This window comes from Salvelinus namaycush, chromosome 14, assembly GCF_016432855.1.
Source record: "Salvelinus namaycush isolate Seneca chromosome 14, SaNama_1.0, whole genome shotgun sequence".
Lineage (NCBI taxonomy): Eukaryota > Metazoa > Chordata > Actinopteri > Salmoniformes > Salmonidae > Salvelinus > Salvelinus namaycush.
In genome coordinates this window covers 18,038,699-18,064,278 of record NC_052320.1, presented here as the reverse complement: position 1 = coordinate 18,064,278, position 25,580 = coordinate 18,038,699, and the positions used below count along the sequence as shown (strand labels likewise).

General features: G+C 42.6%; 1 protein-coding gene across 2 annotated transcripts; it reads left to right on the top strand.

The window, feature by feature from the left end:
* The first annotated feature begins 47 nt into the window (after positions 1–47).
* Positions 48–25,580, top strand: LOC120059215 (rap1 GTPase-activating protein 1-like). Of its 2 annotated transcripts, XM_039008088.1 has the most exons (22): positions 48–469; positions 2,361–2,396; positions 3,798–3,845; positions 4,340–4,378; positions 4,536–4,724; positions 6,754–6,857; positions 7,419–7,497; positions 7,634–7,687; positions 7,806–7,889; positions 8,915–9,015; positions 10,198–10,327; positions 11,094–11,249; positions 11,359–11,430; positions 11,538–11,624; positions 11,752–11,892; positions 14,271–14,348; positions 15,987–16,096; positions 18,559–18,690; positions 22,207–22,324; positions 22,428–22,539; positions 22,863–22,942; positions 23,559–25,580. In XM_039008088.1, the coding sequence occupies exons 1-22, from the start codon at positions 401–403 to the stop codon at positions 23,655–23,657; spliced, it is 2,118 nt and encodes a 705-aa protein (XP_038864016.1). In that variant the 5' UTR covers positions 48–400; the 3' UTR covers positions 23,658–25,580. The 2 variants fall into 2 exon arrangements, with proteins under 2 accessions (XP_038864016.1, XP_038864017.1); XM_039008089.1 differs by lacking the exon at positions 14,271–14,348 and having other exon boundaries at positions 22,186–22,324.

The window sequence follows — 25,580 nt, the reverse complement described above, 5'->3', positions numbered from 1 at the left end:
CAGTGCTCTTTCGGGAATGCATTACCTCCCTTTCTACTTCCTAGATAGTGACACCATTTTTAACTGAGAATCGCTGAACAACCTACGACACACACACCTACGGACATACTCATTATACAAACATGCAGTTGAGGATTCCTTGAGTCTGTCACCACCTCTGCCTCCTCTGTGACTCTTGGTCATGGCTGTAGTCGTTTGGGGAGTCACTGTGCTGTGGGTGAGGAACTCTGCAGTACCACAGTGGAATACAGGCATGTCTCTGGGGCTGGACAAAGACGCACCAGGCAATATGTTCTTCTAATCCTGGACACTTGAACTTAACAGTTGAACTCACAAACCAGGGACTCTGAATCATTTTTCAGCTGCAGGATTTTTCCTTGGAAAATAGTCTACTTTGAAAATGTCTAAAAGTCAGATTCATCTCAATGCTCCACTGGTGACAGTGGGACCATGGAGGAGACCCAGCGAAGTAAGTACTTGGGTAGATTAGTCACACCTCTGACAGAGATCTCTTCTTTTGATTGTATGAAGTATTAGGACTAGAGTAAGCATAAAGGGCTTATTCTCACCGAAGAGAGTTATCGGGTTGAAATGTCAATTTACATAATATGTACATACACTTTTCAAATCACATTAGTGACGGGAATGTCACGAGCTGAGAGAGGTTTCGGTTGACGTTCTTGCTTCGCAGCTCAAAAGTATCTTAAATGTCACGGTAGCCACTAGACAGGAGGCTAAGCATCACAAACTATATTAGGCCTACACTATTAATTATTGGAACAGAACCATATTATACTGTTGAATAATGCAACAATTCACAAGCATGTGTGGACAATTAAAGTTATTTTTTCTACATTACAACCTTACAACAAACCAGGCTTCAAGAAGACGAGGACCGTTGTTTGTAGATTTAATTCAAAGAGCTCATTCACTGAACTTTCTTTAGATGAGAAGCTTGGGTTATTGCCGGTTCAAATCCAGGTCAGTATTATGGAATACTACCATGTTGATTGTTCCTTGTTCATTTAGTGGTAAAGGCAATATACTGTAAATGTATTTGTGCCTTTAAGAAAAATCCTATAATGTATACATATTCCAGTTGTGTTTCTGACAGTTGACTGTTCTGTATGACAATGAGGATGTCATGTGTCTCTGAATAGTTCAGCTGGCCATACTGTTTTGACAGTGTCATCGTTTTCAACAGTGTGTTTTCCAGGTCAGTGATGTTTATCTTTAGGGTTAGTACTAGTTTGTACTGTTGCAGACTTTTGTTTGCATATGGCGGAGGACTGATACTCACTCTGGACACTCAGATCATATAGTACTGTACACAAACTGGTTGGTCATGTCAGCCTTGAGTGAGTGTGCCTTTTGGATTCTGACATCTTTTGAGACTGGAATTCTCATACTTTTGTGTTATCCAGACTGCCGTCTGTTAAGATACTGAGTACCAACCCTAATCAACTACAATTTGAAAACATCAAAGGTGACATGTCTGAACTTCTCAGCATGTGAAATGGTGAGGGAATACTATTACATGTTGAAGCATTCTTTACTTTGGTGTGTTGACTATGAAACAGGGTCCACTTCAACCAGGGAGGGGCGGATTAGTTCACACAGATGGAATCTGTTAAAAAGTCCAGTAAAGTGTTGAAACTCTGAAATGGACGATGCCAAAATTCCTTTAGGACGTTATAGTCCTACATAACATGTCACTGCATCGTTTTTGATGCTGCATGGAAGATACAGCATCTTCCATCTTGATGTTGATGAATCGTGTGCTGGCAACCTGCCTAGACTGAGCATGATGCAGACCATCTCCTAGCATATAGATTTACAACCCAACGAGACTCAGACATGCTGACATACTATCATTTTGTTGTTGCTATTGTCATGGAACATTATCTTAAACAGTATCATCAAAGGGAAGAAAGCTGTGGCTCAGGCAAGACTCTCTGTGAGATGGGACGTGTTTCTCCATTCAGGCTCACACGCCAGGCCCTTCAATATACTGTATCAGTTTATGTTTATCACACTGGTGATTTATGTATCTGTTGCTCTCGGAGATGTAAACAGTCTTTTGTTAAAGGATTATTCCACTGAAAGATTCATCTCACTTCTGAGGGGAAGAAAACAATGAGTGTGTGTTTCCGCAGGGCCAGATGTGCAATGTCATGGAGAACTAATGTGTAACAAATTAATTATGTGATGGTTCTATGAAATAATATTTTATAGTAGAAAGTTCACACAGTCAGTCCTTAGACTCAGTTTGTTATACAATGGGAACACATACCACGCTAACGCTGATAGAATACTGAATAGAGTTTAATTTCCACCTCATCTCATTCTCCTCTCTCCAGACCACAGGTTTATTTGAAATGATTGAGAAGATGCAGGTAATGTATTTTGGATCTCTTGCTGTTCCTTTATTAACTCATGTTTCTAAGCTAGGCAATGTACACTAACCAGTGATTTAATCTCTTTTACTGTAAATGCTGCTTTTTTGGCTTTGCTCTCCTGTAACAACGGCTTGTCTTACCTGTGCTCTGTACTGAAGGTTAGCAGAGCTGGGACAGACAGTGTTGGAGAGGAGATGTCTGGACACGAGCAGTGTGCCTGACTCTGGACAGCCACTCTCTCGATGCTTATTCCCAGACCCTCAGCTAATTACCTCACTTCAGAGAGCCTCTAATAACCCCCTGTCCCCTGGCCTTTGAAAACTGTAGCCAGCCTCCATGCACAAACTAGAGGAATATTTTACTACTTATCATAACGCAAGACCGTGTTTGATACAGTACCAACATTGGTGAACAGGGTGTGCTTTTTACACTGTCTGAAGGTACATTTTTATTACAGGGTCATATAAAGTAACATATGACTTTATTGTAAGAGCTGTAATACAAAAGTCTGTATAGAGAATGAATTCCTTCTCTATTTCTTAAGGATTATTATTCATAAACATATACATAATATTTGGGCTTGGGGATATTATATATGGGCTTGTGTTTTTATTCTGTATGTATGTTGACATAGTTATGTATAAAACAATTTATTTGAACAGAAGATTCCTCGTCAGTTTGTATGTCAGATGCTCCAGGGATTCCACTTCTCCTCAATAACAGACCGCATATCAAACACATCAAACTCACAGCAGCAACTATCTGCTCCATCATATCAGACAGACTCACAGCCCTCACATGGTCAGTCCTTTACCCATAGGTCTGTAGCCAGTATCTGTGCACACTCATGGACTGAGCGACAGTATGGGAATTTCAGGCCACGTACTGTTCGTATGCCAAGTCTGTGTGACACAGCCCCAAAGGGGTTATTACTGCTTCCATGCCTTTCTGTCCAGATAGCTGTTAACTGACTGCTCTGTTGTGCATCTCCCTACCTATCTCTCCCCAACTCCCCACTCTGCATCCCTTTGCTCTTCTGCCTGCTATCTGTATAAACATATGGATGGCTTTGTAACCTCTTTGTCTGTTGATAATATGATTAGTCCTCCCTGTACTTTGTTACTTCCTCTAAAACTGTGAATTCAAATGTAACTAATCTGTCAGATAAGACGTACGACACGGCTGTGAATCAGTAATGATGATGAACATCTCTGGACCTCTGATGACCTGGGTTTGGAATGTAACATCATCTGTCATGTGTAACTAGCGTGTGACAATTATCTTCTTCTCTCTCTCTCTCTCTCTCTCTCTCTCTCTCTCTCTCTCTCTCTCTCTCTCTCTCTCTCTCTCTCCCTCTCTCTCTCTCTGTGTGTTTCTCTCTCTCCCTTTCTCTCGCAGGGCAACAGAATGGATGAGCAGCGATACACCTTTCCTCCCCCACTCAAAGTACGCTCTCGCTGGGTCTCCTGACCTCTCTCTCTCTCACAATACACCCGATGTGTCACTACTCCTCATATCTCTCTGTATCTGACTACTGACTGTCGAATTGTATTCACTCAGTGGGCACATACTGGGCACAAACTGGTTGAATCAACGTAGTTTCCACGTCAATTCAATTGAATTACGTTGAACCAACGTGGAATATACGTTGAATTGACGTCTGTGCCCAGTGGGTATGCTCAAATCCAGCAGCCCTCCCTACCTACTAATGTATAGACTAACAAGGTTAGAATACAATCATTGTTACAGAGTAATATAAACATCAACCATGCAGTATGATTGTCTGTTTATGCGTTAAACAGACAGGCACTTTGGCTGGATTCCATGGTAATTAAAGCATCACTTTAAATCAGTAGCATCAATTAAATCAGTTGTAGAGCACCACTGACTCTTACTGAGACAGATGAATAATTGATGTGTCTGTACTGTTGTCTTTGTAGACTGAAGAGGACTACATTCCTTACCCCAGTGTCCATGAGGTACATACAGAGACTCAACTTCAATGCAATCATTTCACCAGTAACATGGATGTTGGCAATTTGTGCTTCATGGTTGATATTTCAGTATTCATTGAAAATCACTATCACATTGAAAAATGACCCTCCAACCTCTTGTGTCTTCTATGCTGTGAACCAGGTGTTGGGGAGAAAGAGCGGGTTCCCCCTGATTCTGCTGCCTCAGTTTGGGGGTTACTGGATCGAGGGCAACAACCATGAGCTTGGTGACAGTGCTGAGCCAGACCAGATCCACCCTCTGTCCCCCACCACACACAAGCTGGAGAGTAACTCCACTGCCAAGATGTACAGGAAGCACTTTCTGGGCAAGGTGAGGCTGAACATTGGGACTGTTGTGTTGGAGTTTGGCTGAGTGGTTATACTGCAGGAGACCGGGGTTCGATTCCCAGTTCATCATTTTTGCAGTTTGTCTCCTCCTCTCCTTCCATCACATATTTTTCCAACTGCCTTTAAAACACAAGACAAAACAAACACTGTCTGTAGAATAATGAGGCTGCATGTGTATAAAACATTTGTTAAACCTCTAGGGTATGTGGGACGTTAGCGTCCCACCTCATCAACAGCCAGTGATACTGCAGGGCGCCAAATTCAAATCCCATAATTTAAATTCCTCAAACATTCAAGTATTTTACACCATTTTAAAGCTACACTTGTTGTAAATCCAGCCAGTGTCCGATTTCAAAAAGGTTTTACGCCGAAAGCACACCAAACAATTATGTAAGGTATGAGCCAAGTCACAGAAAAAGACAGCCATTTTTTCAGCTAAAGAGAGCATTAACAAAAAGCAGAAATAGAGATAAAATTAATCACTAACCTTTGATAATCTTCATCAGATGACACTCATAGGACTTCATGTTACACAATACATGTATTTTATGTTCGGTAAAGTTCATATTTATATCCAGAAATCTGAGTTTAGGCAAGACGCTACTGTATCACTTGGCAAAAAGCCTGAGAAAATGCATAGCGCCACATTAAAATGAATGACTATGAAAATTACTATAAAATCAAACTTTCATTAAATCACACATGAAAGATATCAAATTAAAGCTACACTGGTTGTGAATCCAGCCAACATGTCAGAATTCAAATAGGCTTTTCAGCGAAAGCATACGATGCTATTATCTGAGCATAGCACCATTGTAAACAAAAGAGAGAAAACATTTCAACCCTGCAGGAGCGACACAAAACGCAGAATAAAAATATAATTCATGCCTTACCTTTGACGAGCTTCTGTTGTTGGCACTCCAATATGTCCCATAAACATCACAAATGGTCCTTTTGTTCGATTAATTCAGTCGATATATGCCCAAATTGTCCATTTATTTGGCGCGTTTGATCCAGAAAAACACCGGTTCCAACTTGCTCAAACATGACGACAAAATATATCAAAGGTTACCTGTAAACTTTGCCAAAAAATGTCAAACTACTTATGTAATACAACTTCAGGTATTTTTTAACGTTAATAATCGATAAAATTGAAGACGGGGTGATATGTGTTCAATACAGGATTAAAACGATATGTAGCATGCCTTCTGTTTGATTGAAACGCATGTCTAGGACACCAGGAGTGCCTCGACTTCAAGATGGCCGTATTTCTTCATTACATAAAGGAATAACCTCAACCTATTTCTCACGACTGTTGACATCCAGTGGAAGCGGTAGGAACTGCAAGCAAGTTGCTTAGAAATCTGGTTTCCCAATGAAAACTCATTGAAAAGACAGTGACCTCAAAAATAAAAGAAATCGGAATGGTTTGACATGATTCAAACAGTTTTAGAAACTTCAGAGTGTTTTCTATCCAAATCTACTAATAATATGCATATCTTATCTCCTGGCGATGAGTAACTGGCAGTTGAATTTGGGTATGTTTTTCATCCAAACGTGAAAATGCTGCCCCCTACCCTAGAGAAGTTAAGCACCTGCTATTCATATAACATAATGCAGCCCAAAGGGCATACAACTGGTATGAAGACACCATAACTCACATATATTCCTATTCATTATGGTAATGAAAGTGAATGAGTGTTAGAACAATCCCAGCTGGGTAACCTAATAAGAGCTACTCTACGTGTCGGGTGGCACCTCAGAGACGGGTGCTAATGAAAAGGCATTAGGCTTTGCCACATGTTTTACACCAGTCAGAGTAATATGAACTAATCTAATGTGCCCATAGAGGAGAGCAGAGACCTGAATGGAATGGCAGCAGTTGGCTAGCACATACAGTTGAGACATAGTTCATTAACTCATTCAGATGTGTTTGGATTGGTGTGTGTGCGTGTATGAAAGACAGAAAATGTATTCTTCAGCTAAACTCTGTCCTTGTGCTGTGTCCCCAGGAGCACTTGAATTACTACTCAGTGGACGGAGCTCTGGGACATCTGGTGTTGTCCATGAAGTATGACGAGATCGGAGACCAGGAAGACCTCCGCCTCATGCTCAGGTAAAACACCCGTAGCCTCCTCCATCACATCCTTCTCTCTGCTGGCTCTCATCTCTCTCTCCGTTCTCATCCCTTTCCCCTCCTCCTCTTCCATCCCCACGTTCTCCTTTATCTGAATACTGTGGATACATACAGTACTAAACTGTAAACATACTGGTATTGTTCACATCATTCTGTGTCTGGGCAACTGAGTAATGCACAATGCACAGTTGTAACTCTGTTGTAATCAATGGAAAGTTGCTAAAACGAGAATTTCCATTCACTTCCAGTGTTTATGAATCATTCCCTATTGTGGTGATAATCCCATCCTCATAGGAGTCATAAAGCCAGTGAGAGTGTAAACAGCACACTGTCATTTCTGCATGATGTGACAGATTTAGGCAAGTGTGTGGGTGGAGGGTAGAGGGATGTGGATGTAGGGACTAGGGCCAGGGCTGGGTTAGTTACAGTGGGTAGATGATCCATTACAGATGCCCAGCCCATGTGACAGACTGACAGCTTCTAAGAAGCATAACTATGATCATGACGAGAACATGTTGTTGTGATTGCCTAAACCACCAGGACCAAACTGGAGACATACCATGATGTTATCCCCATATCCTGTCTCACAGAGTTCCCTAACGTGGTGCAGATGGCCAAGGTGAGATCATGGTTGGGGATGAATATCAACACGTACTGTTTGTGGAAAAGATGTTGAAAAGTGTCATAATTGTACCGTGATTACATTAATTTGATCTCAGCGCAGTTATTTCTATGTTTTTATTTTTGACCCTTAGCTTGTCTGTGAAGAGGTGAATGTGGATCGTTTTTACCCTGTCCTCTACCCAAAAGTAAGCATTAGGTTTTGAAGTGTTCTCAGATATTTAACCACAGAAATATGTTTTTTTTACATGGATAATACAAATGTCGTACTCCTGACTATTCGTTCAATTTGTGATCTCTAAACAGGCTTCAAGACTCATTGTCAATTTTGATGAACACATTATAAGCAACAACTTCAAGTTCGGAGTCATCTACCAGAAATTTGGACAGGTGAGCCTTGGAGATACATTAAGATCAGTTAAAACGATTGGGAATCAAATCATCATCATCATCATACTGCCAAACTCTTCAATCCCACAGAGCCCCCCACACATTGAACAACAAAAAAGATGAATAAATGAACGAACACTCGCACTTGACTTTTCCTACCAGCACTGACTTAGCTGATAGCTACTTCAATGAGGAAAAATGTACTTACTATGACTGTGATATGTGGTTGTCCCACCTAACTATCTTAAGATCTGTCGATCTGGAGCATCAGATAAATGACTAGAATGGAAAAGTTAATGTACTGAATGAGAGCTGACCTGAGTGCATTAACACGAGTACCATCTCTTGCAAATCTCATAAGAAAATGCATAATATGCTTATCCTCCTCCCCATCAGATTAATAGAGTCTCTCTAAGCCTAAGCCAAACATATGTTTCTCTTCAATATTCCTTCTCATTACAATAACAACCCTATTGTTTACGGCACTGAGCCAGAGAAGCTACGGAAGCCTCAGCATAGCCTCAGTAGAGGGTCATTGTATCCTCTGATGGAGCCTAGGGAGTGGAGCTCCACATCCTTCGTCTTTAAACTCTAAAGGAAAGGGCCACACTCAGCAGAGGCTCGACCTCACAGGGGCTCCAGGGGCCTCAAGAACCCTCTCCTCTTCTTCTCAGCACCCAGAGAGACATTAACATACAGGAGAGACACTGAGGACTGGATACACACACGCATGCGCGCGCACGCACGCACACACACACACACACATACACACAGAGAGAGAGAGAGAGGTTTTATGTGATCAAATTGTTATTGTTCCTCACTCATTATTATAGTTCACTCATTATTATTATTATAATTATTATAGTATTATAGTTCTATTCTATTCACAATATAGCGTAAATCTTAAGTATGTTATCATGAGAGCTTCATATACAATAAGTTGTATAATCTTCATAGTGCTTTGGTCAGTGGTATTGTTTTCTGTTTCTGACTGCTGTTAGCCTCTATAAACTCCTGGTTTGCAGACATCAGAAGAAGAGCTGTTTGGAAACAGTGTTGAGAGTCCTGCCTTTGTTGAATTCCTAGAGTTTCTGGGGGAGAAGGTCGAGCTGCATGACTTCAAAGGGTAAGAACTTCACCACAACGTTCTAATATACACTACCATTTGATTAGTTTGGGGTCACTAAGAAATTTCCTTGTTTTTGAAAGAATAGAAAATAAAAATTCCATTAAAATAGCATCAAATTGATCAGAAATACAGTGTAGACATTCTTAATGTTGCAAATGACTATTGTAGCTGGAAACGACAGATCTTTTATGGAATATCTACATAGGCGTACAGAGGCCCATTATCAGCAACCATCACTCCTGTGTTCCAATGGCACGTTGTGTTATCTAATCCACGTTTATAATTTTAAAAGGCTAATTGATCATTAGAAAACCCTTTTGCAATTATGTTAGCACAGCTGAAAACGGTTGTGCTGATTGACGAAGCAATAAAACTGGCCTTCTTTAGACTAGTTGAGTTCCTGGAGCATCAGCATTTGTGGGTTTGATTACAGGCTCAAAACGGCCAGAAACAAAGAACTTTCTTCTGAAACTCATCAGTCTATTCTTGTTCTGAGAAATGAAGGCTATTCCATGCGAGAACTTGACAAGAAACTGAAGATCTCGTACACCGCTGTGTACTACTCCCTTCACAGAACAGTGCAAACTGTCTTTAACCAGAATAGAAAGAGGAATGGGAGGCCCCGGTGCACAACTGAGCAAGAGGACAAGTACATTAGAGTGTCTAGTTTTAGAAACAGATGCCTCACAAGTCCTCAACTGGCAGCTTCATTAAATAGTTCCCGCAAAACATCAGTCTCAAAAAGATTAAGACGGGCAAAAGAAAACAGACACTGGACAGAGGAACTCTGCCTAGAAGGCCAGCATCCCGGAGTCTCCTCTTCACTGTTGACGTTGAGACTGTTTTTTTGCGGGTACTATTTAATGAAGCTGCCAGTTGAGGACTTGTGAGGCGTCTGTTTCTCAAACTAGACACTGATTAAAAATCAGCCGTTTCCAGCTACAATAGTAATTTACAACATTAACAATGTCTACACTGTATTTTTGATCAATTTGTTGTTATTTTAATGGACAAAAAATGTGCTTTTCTTTCTAAAACAAGGACATTTCTAAGTGACCCCAAACTTTTGAACGGTAGTGTACATTCAATAACAACAACCACAATTGTGCAATTGATTGTGTCTTGAACAGTGTGTTGGAGATTGGACCATTCAGTGAAACCCTCTATCTATCTGTCTAGGTTTCGTGGTGGGTTGGATGTGACCCACGGGCAGACAGGATCTGAGTCCGTCTACCACAACTACCGCAACAAGGAGGTCATGTTTCATGTGTCCACCAAGCTGCCTTACACTGAGGGGGACACACAACAGGTACTATTACAAACCCCTCTGATCTCCTCCTACTGATGCAGACTGTCATCATCACACTGTTTATTCTGTTATGGATCATGTTTTAAATGAGTAGAAAGTTGTGTATTGGTATGACAAGAGTATTGGTATCCATATGATCCGTTATGATTGGGAACATTCTGGAAACATCCATAAAGCTTATGTATATTGTATGTTTTCTTTAGAAAAAGTATCTTTCTCTTTCAGTGCAGTCTTCAGTGGAGCACTACTGTATAATGTCTTACAGTGTAAACTTCCTCAGTCTTCACTCATCAGGGAAACTGTCCCAACACAGACAGACACCTTATCAGAAGAATGTCTTAAGCCTATCTAGACGAACACACACCATAAGTTATCAGGACGAACACACAATGTGTAATCAGAGCCCACAGCTGCAGTGGGAGCAGCTGATTGGTTCCCCTGAGAGTTAAGTCAATCAGAGCTGTTGTCCAGGTTGATATGGTGGAGCAGCAACCCTCCAACTGGTGTTGGTTTACCCTGGCTCATCTGTGGACAGACAGAAATCTGCCAAGACAAACAGGGAGAGAGAGGGGGAGAGACAAGGGACTCCCCAGAGTGGTAGAGAAAGGCATTTGCAACATTCAGTAGTTTGAAAGTTAATAAAAAACTCTTATTACTCCTACTCAAGCAATACATGACAGACAAATTCATTACCGTTCTTGAAAGCATTTCCGTGTGACATGAATGTTCAATACAGCTTTGCTTTACGTGCTGTCCTGTGTTGCAGTTGCAGAGGAAGAGGCACATAGGGAATGACATCGTGGCCATAGTGTTCCAGGAGGAGAGCACTCCCTTCGTACCAGATATGATTGCCTCCAACTTCCTCCATTCCTACGTAGTGGTGCAGGTGGAGAACGGCTGCACTGATGATGTACTGTACAAGGTGCTAAAGCACTCCTTGATCTTCACTAAACTAGCCAACCAACATCATACCAAACATACAATACTGTGACCCTTGATCATTCATGGCCAGTTTGATTGTCATCTGTTAGGTGTCAGTGACGGCGAGAAATGACGTACCTTTCTTTGGACCACCCCTGCCAGACCCGGCCGTCTTTAGAAAAGTAAGTTGGCACAACTACAATCCCAACTCCTTAAAACACCGGTCAGCTACAGTGTTTTCTCTCTCCTCCTTCATTTGTGCACTCAGTCCAGTTCTCTTTTATCTCAGGGTCCAGAATTCCAGGAGTTCCTCTTCACGAAGCTCATCAATGCTGAGTATGCCTGCTATAAAGCTGAGAAATTTGCCAAACTGAAGGTGAGTTATTCAAAGGATCTCTGTCATTGTTTTCAGGAGCCAACTAAGGGACACAAGCCAGCATCCTTGGTAGACAGTGTTGCCAGCCTATCATTACATATTAACTGTCACCTGTTTGTGTTATCAGGAGCGTACACGGTCAGCCTTACTGGAGACATTGTATGAGGACTTGCACATCAACAGCCAGGCCATGATGGGTCTGGGAAGAGACGAGGACAAGATGGAGAACGGGTCCGGAGGAGGAGGGGGCTTCTTTGAGACCTTTAAGGTAACCCGGCACGGCTGGGAAAAGGCTTGGGGCAATAAGCTTAGTATGCACTGACTAATGTGTTTTTACATATGATCACTTGTTCCTGAATATGTAACAGTTATAAACGAAACACCCTCATAAAACTATTTGTAATTAATTTGAATTATGAAACTAAAACAGAGGATCATTTCCATCTTATAGTGAAACAGTTCTTTACACGCCACTATTTCTCTGTTGTTCCCCTTGGTTGTACAGGTTGTTGTCTGTCTGGGGGTTTTCAATAATGTCCTTATGCATAATACAGGACACTGGCATCAACTGTTTGATCAATCTCCATTAGTCTGTCTGGGGAACATCCTTGTCTCTGTGCTCTGCTGCTCTGTCAAATGGCTCACCAGCTTCTCAATGTCAAGCTTTATGTGGTGTTGTGTTCTGTCTGCAGCATGCTACCATGTGTTTGTGACATACATTAGCTGGCGTTATTTCCTTCTCTGTTTCACCCTTCCAGAATGAGGAGAGCGATGCTCCCTCTCCCTTCCCTGAGAAACCATTGATAGAGCCCAGCCTCCTCACATGCCTGCCTAACTCAACTCACTAACTTCTAAAGCATGAAACACACAGAGAATCTCACTGCTGATAGGTACTTATCACAGTGGAAGGCCGTTCCTTCTCTTGCTAGAACAAAAGCGGTACCTACTGCGTGCCGACATGGTAGTGACGAACCTACCGCTTCTACTTGTAGAATCGCAATGTAGAATCAGTGGCCAACAACTTCGCTTTGAGCCAATCAGAGAGCACAAACTCCAACATGCGGGAGCCAACAAAAGAGGGCCTTTTCTCTGTACATCCACGGATGAGCCAGTCATACTTCATAGCAATGTAGGCTATGGGATGGTAGTTAGTTAAGTACACAGACATAATGCACACAACACTAAATACTTCCTCCAATCTAGCTAACCAGTAGCTAGTATTGACATTATATTTAAGTCACAGTCGATTAGCTAGTTTCCATGAGCTATGTTGCGCTAGCTAGCGAACATGTTAAAGTTAGTTAGCTAGCTAAACATTTGGCTATGGGCTGGCACAGGCAGTATGGGATTATGGAGAGTGAATTTAATTGTTTCTTCGTCATCTTGCTAGGTAGTTATCTAGCTGTGGCCATCTGGCTAGCATCAACAAGGGCTTTCTATAAAAATAGAAACATTAGCGCAGATAGCTTGGAATCTAGACCATAAGTATTACACACGGATATGCATTGCCAAAAAATGCTGCTGCCAACTTCTGGTTCGGCAGTGTAAACACAAAAGAGATTGACTGCCAACACTCTGTTCAGAGGCGCTAAGTACTGTCGGCAGGCAAACATTTGACAATCCTACCGGTGTGTCTGAGCTTTAGCACAATAGTTTGGCACATGATTAGACTTGGACACTCACACAGCTAGAATTACTAGACTGTCACTACCCTTGCCTTTATATTAATAGTGGATGAGCTGAGTCATCTCTTTGGATCAAAGGTGTTTTTAACATTGAATGCAATTTAATATTGTTTTCATGATAAAGATTACATGCATATGCATTGCATCAGAATGGGTCCCTGCACTGTATGCTCTGTGTACATGCCAGCTCCTGCTCATGCTTTATGTTTGCTTTGTGATGTTTATATCAAGAACAAGCTTGTTAGTTATAAGAGTTCAAGGGGAGTGTGTAGTGCGTACATGGCGAGAATGTTTTGGCATTTGTCAGACAGATGGAATGATATGTCTGACACTCCAGTTGCCCTTCTAAGTGATACAGGCGTGGCTCATGACTGTTTGAATGTTTCCTGTATGTTTGGGATGTATTATACCACTAAGATTTTTGATGAAACGTACCTAATTTGAAAAGTCACAAGATCTTTCTCTATTAAGTCATCCACTTTGTAAGATGCCACATGCATAGAAAAGACTCAAAGAAAACATACTGATGAAGCAGGAAACAAATAACAAGTGCTTTGAACAATATTTGTAACCAACCTGTATGTGACTCTACTGGAGGCTTTCTTCTTGTTCGTGACCATGTCTGCTGCGCTCTCCAACGCTGTAACATGTGTATGTGTACTTGTCTTCTACTCTTCCTCTTCTCCATGACTCCATTATCCTCTTCTTTACAGGCCCAATTCTGTGGGCCATTTTTTCTCTGCTAAAGTGTCTCTCCCTATTTCACTGTCTGTGTCACACCCGTGGTGCCCAAAGTCTCACTCTCTGTCTATATTTTAAAACTGTGCTTTTATTTGTAGAGTTCAGATATAACACATGCTTTAATGTATTTTGTTTTATTAACAAACAGTAACTTGCTGCATGTAATCAATCTCATGGTGTTTTGTTTTTCTCTCTCTCTCTCTCTCTCTGTATGACTCAGTCATTGCTTGTCCCAGGGAAAAGTCCCAGTAAACATGGACGTCGAGGCAGTGCCATAGGGATAGGAACAGTAGAAGAGGTTCATATCTAATTCTAACTACTCCCTCCTTACTACTCTTCCTCTCTGTGTCTTATTTCTCAGCATGACTACACTGCATCCTGACAAACACTTTTCCTGTGGTTGATCAGTGAACCACAATTTTAGGATTCCAGGGCAACCACTCCAGAAATGTAAAAGGACGACTCGTATTATGAAATATGTGAATTTCTTAGCAGGAGATTGCGTCTATACAGTATTATACACATATTTTAAAGCTATGGTATTATTGAGGCTTGTGAAATGACTTGCCTCTCTCAACTGTTTGAACTACGTAACACACTGTACACTAGCCTTTGATCCTGTCACGCCCTGACCTTAGAGAGCCGTGTTATTTTCTCTATTTGGTTAGGTCAGGGTGTGATTTGGGGTGGGCATTCTATGTTGTTTGTTTCTATGTTTTGACAGGGTATGGTTCTCAATCAGGGACAGCTGTCTATCGTTGTCTCTGATTGGGAATCATACTTAGGCAGCCTTTTTTCCTTTTGGTAGTTGTGGGTAGTTGTCTTTGTTTGTGCATGTATAGCCTTACGGAGTTTCACGTTAGTTTTTGTTGTATTATTGTTTTGTTGGCGACATTTGCAAAATAAAGAAAAATGTACGCACCTTGGTCCATTCCATACGACGATCGTGACAGATCCATATGACATCAGATATAATGTAGGTACCTTGGTCCATTCCATACGACGATCGTGACAGATCCATATGACATCAGATATAATGTAGGTTCCTTGGTCCATTCCATACGACGATCGTGACAGATCCATATGACATCAGATATAATGTAGGTACCTTGCTAGCACAAATAACGTTTTGTATAAGTGCATAGAGACAAGTGGTCCGTTTAATGCCCTTAGCCGTCACTTAACTGGTCTTTTTTGCATATTTCCTTGTTTTGTTATTATATTGTATTGTGTGTTCACTCTCTGTAGTCTCCACAAGCATATCTCTCAACATGCAAATCTTGTTTAGCTAATTCTCCATTTGTTTAAAACTATGGATATTAATGGTTTAGAGAACATAGATTCTTCTCAAGCTCTTTGAAGCCCACATTAGATACAAGCTATTTTTCAAGTCCTTATTTTGAGAGCTTACAAAGGGAGATTGAGTGAACAAAGTGTTCAGTCAGAAAGCACATTTTAGTGGTAAGCCCTGGAGTGCTACAACTCATCTTTCATCTCATGCTCTGCTCTCGCTAGCCAATCTGAGTGGCACTGGGGCTTGTTGCTAAGCCTCTAACTGCATATTCTAATGTTTTCTTATCTCTGTTAGCCACAACTCCAAGGCATAAGAATGGTTACTCTGTATGTAGCCTGATAATAATGATTCATTCTTATGCAAGATAGAACATCTTGTACTTTCCGCAGAGATGGTTAAATTGTCTCACGATTTATAGTGAATAATGATACAATACCTGGAAAGTCATGACATTTGGAAAATACAAGTGATGATATACTGTGTAATAACACCTAACGTACTAGAAAACAATGAACAGAGCATAACAATGCAATAACCACAGCATTAAAGACAGATACCATGTTCTTGGCTATTGATAGGCTGTTATTGTGAAAGATATGATGTCATGGATGCTCACTGGTTGTTTTCTTCTTGTCCTGTCAGTCTTTGATCATCCCTGGGAAGAGTCCAACCAGGAAAAAGTCTGGTCCCTTTATCTCCAGACGCAGCAGTGCCATCGGTATTGAGAATATCCAGGAAGTCCACCAGAAAATGTAAGTGTGACCTAGTCACATAACACGGAAGGGTCAATGTTCATACACATGAATATTGATGTTGATAGATGTTTGTATATGATGTTGATACAGTGGGTATCATAAGTATTCACATTTTGTTTCCCATTTTGTTGCGTTAAGATGTGGGATTTAAATGAATTTAATTGTGATGTTTTTGGAATGGTCTATAATGTCAAAGTGGAAGAAAAACGCTATCATAATGTTTTTACATAATGTTTTTAATTGATGAAAAATAAAACACTAATACACGTTGATTAGATAAGTATTTACCTCCCTGAGTCAATCATGTTAGAAACACCTTCTTGGGTAAGTCTCAAAGAGCTTTGCACACCTGGATTGTGCAATATTTGCCCATTATTCTTTCACATATTCTTCAAGCTCTGTCAGGTGTTGGGGATCATGGCTAGACAGCAAATTCTATCTCAAGGCCATCAGACTGTTAAACAGCCACCACTAACATTGAGTGGCTGCTGCCAACATACTGACTCAACTCCAGCCCACTTTAATAATGGAAATTGATGGAAATTGATAAAAAAATGTATCACTAGCCACTCAACAATGCCACTTAATATAATGTATATGTATATACTGTACTCTATATCATCTACTGCATCTTGCCATCTTTATGTAATACATGTATCACTAGCCACTTTAAACTATGCCACTTTTATGTTTACATACCCTACATTACTCATCTCATATGTATATACTGTACTCGATACCATCTTGCCTATGCCGTTCTGTACCATCACTCATTCATATATCTTCATGTACATATTCTTTATCCCTTTACACTTGTGTGTATAAGGTAGTAGTTGTGGAATTGCTAGGTTAGATTACTCGTTGGTTATTACTGCATTGTCGGAACTAGAAGCACAAGCATTTCGCTACACTCGCATTAACATCTGCTAACCATGTGTATGTGACAAATAAAATTTGATTTGATTTGATTTTCATGTCTTGCCATAGATTTTCAAGCAGATTTAAGTCAACTATAACTTGGCCACAGGAACATTCACTGTCTTCTTGCTAAGCAACTCCAGTGTAGATTTAGCTTTGTGTTGTAGGCCATTGTCCTGATTAAAGGTAAATTCCTCTACCCAGTGGTGTAAATCAAACTGAAGGACGTTTTGCTCTAGGATTTTGCCTGTGCTTAGCTCCATCCTGTTTCTTTTTATTCTGAAAAACTCTGCAGTCGTTACTGATGTCAAGTATACCCATACCATGATGCAGCCACCACCATGCTTGAAAATAAGTAGGCAGTTACTCAGAGATGTGTTGTGTTGGATTTGCCCCAAACATTTAGGCCAAAAAAAGTATTCCTTTGTCGTGTTTTTTTGCAGAATTACTTTTGTGCCTTTTTATTCTGTATATTTATTATTCTTTTAACTACAATGTTTTTAATCCATCCTGTTTTCTCCTATCACAGCCATTGAACTGTTTTAAAATCACCAATGGCCTCATGGTGACATCCCTGAGCTGTTTCCTTCCTGTCCTGCAGCTCAGTTCAGAAGGACAATTGTGTCTTTGTTGTGTCTGGGTGGTTTAATACTTCATCCACAGCATAATTATTAACTTGACCATGCTAAAAGAGATATTCAATGTCTGATTTGTTATTGTTATCTATCACCAATCACTGCCCTTCTTTGAGGCTTTTGAAAAGGTCTATGGTCTTTGTAGTTGAGTCTGTGCTTGAAATGTAATACTTGACTGAGGGACCTTACAGATGTTGTATGTATGGGGGACAGAGGAAGGGGTAGTCATAAAAAAAATCATGTTTAGCCCAATTATTTCACACATTTCAGTCCATGTAATATATGTTGAGCCAGATTTTACTCCTGATCTACATTTGAGTTATTATATTTTTATTAATTTGTTAAAATATGTATAATTTCTTTTCACTTTGACATTATGGAGTATCTGGTGTAGATCTAAATTAAATCTATTTCAATACCACTTTGTCACGCAACAAAATGTGAAAAACTCCAAGGGGGGTTAATACTTATGATACCCATTATATGTTAGTTATAATATCCTGTGTTTCTGTCTGATGTCCTGATCCTTTCCCTGTCCCTATCGCCCTGTCCCTGTATCTATCGCCCTGTCCCTGTATCCATCTATCGCCCTGTCCCTGTATCCATCTATCGCCCTGTCCCTGTATCCATCTATCGCCCTGTCCCTGTATCCATCTATCGCCCTGTCCCTGTATCCATCTATCGCCCTGTCCCTGTATCCATCTATCGCCCTGTCCCTGTATCCATCTATCGCCCTGTCCCTGTATCTATCTATCGCCCTGTCCCTGTATCTATCTATCGCCCTGTCCCTGTATCTATCGCCCTGTATCCATCTATCGCCCTCTCCCTGTATCCATCTATCGCCCTGTCCCTGTATCCATCTATCGCCCTGTCCCTGTATCCACCTATCGCCCTGTCCCCACTCAGCAGCAGCCACAGCGGTAGGGAGTGTTTACCTGGCACACAGAAGACCCCTGACAGTGACCATGCCTCTCAGGACCCCAAGTCTGAGAACTCCTCCAGTCAAAGCTCACCAGAAGTGCTCATTACAAAGAACATGTGAGTAGATTACATTTTAACACAGATATAGAGATGATTAAAACATGTTAAAAACATGTTGTTATTACGGTACACGTCCTGGTAATCCGTCTGGCCTTGTGGCCTTGTGTATGTTGACCTGTTTAAAGGTCTTACTCACATCGGCTGCGGAGAGCATGAACACACATTCTTCCAGAACAGCTGGTGCTCTCATGCATGTTTCAGTGTTATTTGCCTCGAAGCGAGCATAGAAGTAGTTTAGCACGTCTGGTAGGCTCGTGTCACTGGGCAGCTCTCAGCTGTGCTTCCCTTTGTAGTCTGTAATGGATTGCAAGCCCTGCCACATCCAACGAGCGTCAGAGCCAGTGTAGTACGATTCGATCTTAGTCCTGTATTGATGCTTTGCCTGTTTGATGGTTCGTCAGAGGGCATAGGGGGATTTCTTATAAGCTTCTTGGTTAGAGTCCCGCTCCTTGAAATCAGCAGCTTTAGCCTTTAGCTCAGTGCGGATGTTGTCTGTAATCCATGGCTTCTGGTTGGGGTATGTACGTACGGTCACTGTGGGGATGACGTCATCGATGCACTTATTGATGAAGCCAATGACTGATGTGGTGTACTCCTCAATGCCATTGGAGGATTCCCGGGACATATTCCAGTCTGTGCTAGCAAAACAGTCCTATATCTTAGCATCTGCTTCATCTGACCACTTTTCTATTGATCGTGTCACTGGTGCTTCCTGCTTTAATTTTTGCTTGAGTGCGGTCTTAGTGCCAGCCTCAGTCTGTGGTGGTATATAGACAGCAACGAAAAATACAGATAAACTCTCTAGGTAGATAATGTTGTCTACAGCTTATCATGAGATACTCTACCTCGGGCGAGCAAAACCTTGAGACTTCCTTAGATATTGTGCACCAGCTGTTATTTACAAAATACATAGTCCGCCGCCCCTTGTCTTACCAAACGCCTCTGTTCTATCCTGCCAATACAGCGTATAACCAGCCAGCTGTATGTTGATAATGATAATGTTGATAATGAACGGAGCAATGTACAGACCATGAGATCCTTGATGAAAACCTACACCAGAGCGCTGTGGAATTTCTGGGGGGAAAAAGTCAAGGGGTCTGAATACTTTCCGAATGCACTGTATAGGCCAATATGATCATTCACATTAAAATGTAAGCATCATATGTAACGGCAGCCTTCCTCCTCTTCGTCTGAAGAGGAGGTGTAGCAGGGATCGGACCAAGACGCAGCGTAGTTCGTGTTCAACATGTTTAATAAAAGACGATAACGTGAACACTACATAAAATACAAAATTACAAACGTGGCAAAACCCGAAACAGTCCTATCTGGTGCAGAGAACACAAAGACAGGAAACAACCACCCACAAACCCCAACACAAAACAAGCTACCTAAATATGGTTCCCAATCAGAGACAATGACTAACACCTGCCTCTGATTGGGAACCATATTTAGGTAGCTTGTTTTGTGTTGGGGTCTGGAGACGCCTCCTGTGCGTCTCCAGAGCCCTGTACGCCCTGTTGCTGCTCCCCGCACTAGCCTTGAGGTGCGTGTCCTTAGCCCGGTACCACCAGTTCCGGCACCACGCACCAGGCCTACTGTGCGCCTCAGCAGGCCAGAGTCTGCCGTCTGCCCAGCGCCGCCTGCGCTGCCCGTCTGCCCAGCGCTGCCTGCGCTGCCCGTCTGCCCAGCGCTGTCTGAGCTGCCCGTCTGCCCAGCGCCGTCTGAGCTGCCCGTCTGCCCAGCGTCGTCTGAGCTGCCCGTCTGCCCAGCGTCATCTGAGCTGCCCGTCTGCCCAGCGCCATCTGAGCCGCCCGTCTGTCCAGCGCCATCTGAGCCGCCCGTCTGTCCTGAGCCGCTAGAGCCGTCCGTCAGTCAGGAGCCGCCAGAGCCGTCCGTCAGTCAGGAGCCGCCAGAGCCGTCCGCCAGTCAGGAGCCGCCAGAGCCGTCCGCCAGTCAGGAGCCGCCAGAGCCGTCCGCCAGTCAGGAGCGGCTAGGGCCGCCCGCCAGTCAGGAACTGCCAGAGCCGCCCGCCAGTCAGGAGCTGCCAGAGCCGCCCGCCAGTCAGGAACTGCCAGAGCCGCCAGCCAGTCAGGAGCTGCCAGAGCCGCCCGCCAGTCAGGAGCTGCCAGAGCCGCCCGCCAGTCAGGAGCTGCCAGAGCCGCCCGCCAGTCAGGAGCTGCCAGAGCCGCCCGCCAGTCAGGAGCCGCCCGCCAGTCAGGAGCTGCCCTGCAGTCATGAGCTGCCCTCCAGTCATGAGCTGCCCTTCAGTCATGAGCTGCCCTCCAGTCATGAGCTGCCCTCCAGTCATGAGCTGCCCTCCAGTCATGAGCTGCCCTCCGGTCATGAGCTGCCATTCAGTCCGGAGCTGCCATTCAGTCCGGAGCTGCCCTTAGTCCGGAGCTGCCCTTCAGTCCGGAGCTGCCCTTCAGTCCGGAGCTACCTCTCAGTCCTGAGCTACCTCTCAGTCCTGAGCTACCTCTCAATCATGAGCTACCTCTCAGTCATGAGCTACCTCTCAGTCATGAGCTACCCCTCAGTCATGAGCTACCCCTCAGTCATGAGCTACCCCTCAGTCATGAGCTGCCCCTCAGTCATGAGCTGCCCCTCAGTCCGGAGCTGCCCCTCAGTCCGGAGCTGTCCCTCAGTCCGGAGGAGTTTCCTCAGTCCTGAGGCGCCCCTCAGTCCAGAGGCGCTCCTCAGTCCAGTGGGGCTCTTTATTAGGGTTCCCAGGCCAAGGTCGGCGGCGAGGGTCGCCACTCAAAGGACGCTAAGGAGGTGGACAAAGACAATGGTGGAGTGGGGTCCACGTCCAGCGCCAGAGCCGCCACCGCGGACAGATGCCCACCCAGAACCTCCCCTATAGGTTCAGGTTTTGCGGCCGGAGTCCGCACCTTGGGGGGGGGGGGGGGTACTGTCACGTTCTGACCTTTATTTTCCTCTGTTTTGTCTTTGTTTTAGTGTGGTCAGGGCGTGAGTTGGGTGGGTTATCTATATGTTGTGTTTCTATGTTGGGTTTGTTGTTTGGCCTAATATGGTTCTCAATCAGAGGCAGGTGTTTGTCATTGTCTCTGATTGGGAACCATATTTAGGTAGCCTGTTTTGTGTTGGGTTTTGTGGGTGGTTGTCTTCTGTCTTTGTGTTCATTGCACCAGATAGGACTGTTTCGGTTAGATTCACTTTTGTTATTTTTGTATTGTGTTCATGTTCAGTTGTTTATTATTAAAACATGGACACTAACTACGCTGCGTCTTGGTCCGATCCCTGCTACAAAGAGGAGGAAATCTGCCGTTACATCATATCAACATGAGTAGTGCACTATCAAGTTCAACATCACTAGGACAATGTGATTTAGGTACCCCCCCAAGTATCCTACAATATGTACGTCTTCTACTCCAGACAGTGTATGTGTGACAGTGTCTGGTTCTATTGGTGGACTATTAATGCAGGCATGGTCCTGTCACATTGTGGATGGCTGACTGACTCAGGATGTAGTTTTGCTCTTTGTAACAACAGGGCTCAGTCTATCCCTGAGGGTCACGACCTTTCCCGCTCCTCCTCCAATGACAGCAGCTTCGCCAGTGTGGTGGAGGAGAACGAGACAGAGGCCACGGAGGACTATGACACTGGCATGGTGAGTGTGTGTGCTTGTGTGTGTGTGTAGGTGCATGCCTGCGTTGTGTGTGTGTGCGTGTTTTGCCCATGCTTCTAACCTTTTGCCCGTGTGTGTTCCCCAGGAGAGCCTGTCATCATCGGGGACGCCGCACAAGCAGGACTCGTTAACCTACAGCACATGGCTAGAGGACAGTATGAGCAGCACAAGCACCACCAGCCGAGGCAGCTCGCCAGGTGAGAAGGGAAGCCTGGGGGGCTAGGAGGCTAGGAGGCTAGGGAGCTAGGGAGCTAGGGGGAGAATGTAGACGTACACAAGAGGGCATAAGGTACATATGAGTCTAGAAGTCAGTTACTGTTGCTTGCCAGGTTGTTATTGTAAAAGGGGGTTGGTTAAATAAAGGTCATACCAAAATAAATACAACATTTGGCAGTTTGATGATGTAGATATGTCTGATTTATAGGCGTATTGAGTCAGAGAAGGCCATATACTGTACATTTCTCCCAGTACAACCTGGTCCAGGATCATAACAGTTGAGGTCATGTGTTTTATTATCCAGGTCCTGGTCAACTTGATGGGGGTAAAGGGTCAGAGATCCGCATTAAACTGGACCGGCCAAAAGATAGTCAGTCCTCATCGGTGAGACATCATCCATACTGGGTCTATGCCCCAAAGGGCTTGGGGTCTACAGCTGTTCCTCTGTCTAATACAATAGTTCCGATTGTACAGTTTGAAATTTCTTGCTCACTGTAAATAGATGTGTGCTCTCTGCCTTTGCATGAATTCTTATTCTATTCTATTAAGTGAACATTGGTATTGTAACTTCAGATGTTTTCAGATGTGTACTTCTGCTGCTGCTGTATTCTCATTACTGTGGTCATGTGATAACTGTTGTAGTTGTTGTGTAACTCCTTCTTGCTCCCTATGCATCTCTGTCTGTGTACCCTTCCTGTCCAGAACTGTTAGCCTGGTTATTTCCTGGGTGTCCATCTGCATCTTATTTCCTGTGTCCATCTGTCTCTCTCCAAATGGGGTTCTATAATGGATGAATGATTTAGAAAGCGGTGGACTCCATTATACAGTATATACTGTAACTACTGGACATGTATTTCCTCATAAGTGTTTTAGAACTCCTCAAAAGAACACACAAATCCTGCCCTGCTTATCCACTTATAATACTGTAGCCTCATTTGCATCTCATTTTGTCATGTCAACTTTAAGTAAGAGTCTTGTCTTGTGTCTCCTGTCCCTAAAGCATTCCCATAAGACACCATCCTTCTGGGAGATGAGACGAGCACAGGCTTTCGCCGTAACCAAGGACGACGATGAGGATGAGGAGGTGGACCCTGGATAGTCTGCTGGTCAGTGTGGCCAGACCACCCCTTCCCAGAAGCCCTGGCGGTGGCGTTGGTGGTGGCGTCTCATACCAGGAGAGGAAGTCAAACACAGAGGGGCCAACGTTTGCACAGTGTCGTGTCGTTCTGCTCACTCTCTCGCCTCTCTGTCTGTACACACATCTTCTGCCTGGTTTTGTGTAAATAGGTGTATTTGTCTCAGTGAACAAATGGTACCTTTGGTTCAGTTTTGTTGACGCCTACTGTATGTAGACACGTGGATCACACGGTAGCTACAGCGACATTGAACTCTGCCAGAGACTTTGGGAGGGGCATGTTGGTATAGTCACATGGATTGTACAGTATAGTGACAGTAGCACTGCCTGAAAAAATCTATTAATTGAACCGATTTCATTCCAAATACCAAATATCCAACAACAAATGTGTGATTTTTGAATTGTAGGTTATGTTGAATACAGTTGAATGTGTTAGTGATTTTACAGGTAAAGTGATTGTAATTTGTCTATTAGCCATAGCTTTAACTGTACAGCCAAAAACAGTTGCTTTGACAGTGAATATTTTCTTCTCAATATACAATAGCTGGGATATTGTCATCACAATATACAATGTACTTCAAGCCTCACCTGCTCATACTGTAAATGAAAATGAAGATAGATATGTAACAAGAAAGAATGGACATAGCCTTAAACCTTTCAAACACAGTTTTTCTATACCTTCATTATTCATTTCTACAATTATCAACATGGCCAGAAGCAGCCAGTAATTGGACAATGTGTGGTTTCAGATTACATGTATATGGGGAAGTTCTGTTTTATGTTCCACACTGTTTTTGCACACAGGATGTTCATTGCTAACTGGTACCTATTTATTATTGTGAACCACCATACATTTGTATCATTGTAAGCTAACAGGCAATTTTAGCTTTGTTCTTTCTGTCCTCAGAAACAGCTCTCTGTTATGTTGTGTATCAAGCAGGTTACTGAGGTCAGGTATGTAGAAATGTGTTGATGACTACAAGGGTAATTCATAACTGTATTAGTCCATCCAATCAGCTTGTCTGCCGATCTACAGTACTCTACATAACAAATCCTGCAGCTTAAGTGTTGCCATCAGTACCGTCGAAGAAAAACATGTTTGTATTTATTTATTTGGTTTTATTTGGGGATGAGATGGGGCACCACTGTTTGCCTATTATTATACAGTATATTTCACTGTTTTATAAAAAATTCTTAGGCTGTTGATAGATTGATAATGTACAGAGATGAATACTTCAGTTTGTGCCTGTTATATAGAGTATAGTCCTACCCACCATAGAACCTCAGATGACACTACATGCCAGATCTACTGTAGCCCAACAATTACATTTCTTTAAGTGGAAATCATGATTGTGTCATACAGTTAGTTATACATTATACATACAACCCTGTTTATTCTATTGAGTACTGCCACATTTTCACATTGTGTGCCATGTTTTTATTACTGGTGCCCTTAGCTTTCAAGTACAATTTGAAAATAAGTTTTAAAATAAACAAAAACTAGCCCACACTGTCTGCTCAATAAAAGGTAAAAAGCGAACTATAAAGTAACTTGTGTTTGCCTTATGTGTGAAAAATGGCAACATAGAACAAAAAAGGCTGAATGTAGAACAGGCATTGATTGAACAGATACTGTATATGTCTATCTAACTAAAATTGCCCTGATAGCTTTTATATTCAATTGCCTTTTGGATATTATTTCATTCTTATATCTATAGTTTGTGAATAATGCTACTGTACACATTCACCTCTTGCCCTAGATCCCTGTTTAGAGATGACTTAAAGAACGATGCAATTCATCATTTGGTATTTCCTCCCAAGGTTTATCCTAACTACAACAGGCTTCCACAAGCCATCATAACACTTGTGACAGTTAAACAATAAATC